This window comes from Gymnoscopelus microlampas (genome assembly GCF_963454915.1).
Source record: "Gymnoscopelus microlampas genome assembly, chromosome: 11".
Classification (NCBI taxonomy): domain Eukaryota; kingdom Metazoa; phylum Chordata; class Actinopteri; order Myctophiformes; family Myctophidae; genus Gymnoscopelus; species Gymnoscopelus microlampas.
The window spans coordinates 35,448,540-35,449,876 of record NC_139948.1 but is presented as its reverse complement, the minus strand read 5'-3'; the positions used below and the strand labels follow the sequence as shown (position 1 = coordinate 35,449,876).

Genomic DNA, 1,337 nt, shown 5'->3' with positions numbered 1-1,337 from the left:
TCACACCTCTGACGCCTCACTCCTGACAGGGAGGTGTAAGTCAAGGGCATGGTGACACAAGCGGTTCAGCACAGACCAGCTGGCCTTCTGTTTAATGAAGAGCCGCAGCTTGTCCCTGAACGTCTCCCCGAGGAAGCTGTAGATAATAGGGTTCAGACAGCTGTTGGAGAAGGCTGCCAGGTTGACAATGTGGCCTGTGAGTGGATAGTCATGCCACAGGGTGGTGGCGGTCCGCCGCGCCGGATCTGTGCCTTGGAGCAGCTGGATGCTGATGAAGACGTTCTCTGGCAGCCAGCAGATGAAGAAGACCAGCACCACCACCACGATCATGCGCAGAGCCTTCTGCCGCCGTGGCCACAGGCCGCGGTGCTTCTGAGCCTTCATGAGGATGCGCACGATCCGGGAATAGCACAGGCCGATGATGAAGAAGGGCACCAGGAAGCCGATGGTCACCTCCAGCCACATGATCTCGATCACGTTGGCGAAGCAAAAGTGCAGCTCGCCCCTGTGCTGCGTCTGCACGATGGTGAAGGGCAGGAGGGTGGCCAGGATGGACGCCATCCAGATGAGGCCGCAGCTGAGCTTGGCGTGCTGCATGGTCCTCAGGGGGCTGCTGCTCATGGAGCTGGCCACTAGGACCACGTAGCGGTCGAAGCTCATCCACGTGAGGAAGAAGATGCTGCTGTACATGTTGACCTGCAGGAAGAGGGACATGAAGGTGCAGAGGACGGCGTAGTCGTAGTACTTCTCGTTCAGATTGAAGACCTCGATGAGGGAGTCGGCCACGAGGATGAGGTCGGCCACCGCCAGGTTGACAAAATAAAGGTCAGGGATGGTCATCTTTTCTCTGTGGTTTAGGTTCACCACCAGGATCAAGATGTTGCCGATGAATCCAATGGGAAAGAGGAGGATGGTGTAGAGGCACGAGAGGAAGAGGCCAATGACGTAATATTGATATACGTCCGCATTTTCAGTCAGTTCCGTGGTGTTATAAGACGTGTTTGCTTGTTCTGTACCGTTTGCATAAATCCACACCAAAGAGGTTGTCTGCACTTCCATACTGGCTGTGTCCTTTCTTGGAATGTCACATATAGGTCACTTATAGCTGCCACATACTTGAATAGTGCCAGTCCCCAATTCTCTGTATCAAAAGGGTGACTCATTTATGCTGTGTTTGCATGCTGACAGAAGTCAGGTCATTTAGATGAAGAGTTTAGGGTGTGTCTGACCCCATGTCTAACGTCAGGGTTCACCTAACCAACAGACGCCAAGCAGACGTGACCCACCACCACCTCCTCCATGTTTTCAAACAGCCTCGCCTTCGTATGTGATTAGAC

At 53.9% G+C, this 1,337-nt stretch overlaps 1 protein-coding gene across 1 annotated transcript; it reads right to left on the bottom strand.

The window, feature by feature from the left end:
* gper1 (G protein-coupled estrogen receptor 1) lies at window positions 1–1,068 on the bottom strand (the record flags this gene model as incomplete). The annotated part of the gene is made up of 1 exon (XM_084071864.1): window positions 1–1,068. The coding sequence occupies exon 1, from the start codon at window positions 1,057–1,059 to the stop codon at window positions 1–3; it is 1,059 nt and encodes a 352-aa protein (XP_083927990.1). The 5' UTR covers window positions 1,060–1,068.
* Between the last annotated feature and the right edge of the window lie 269 nt (window positions 1,069–1,337).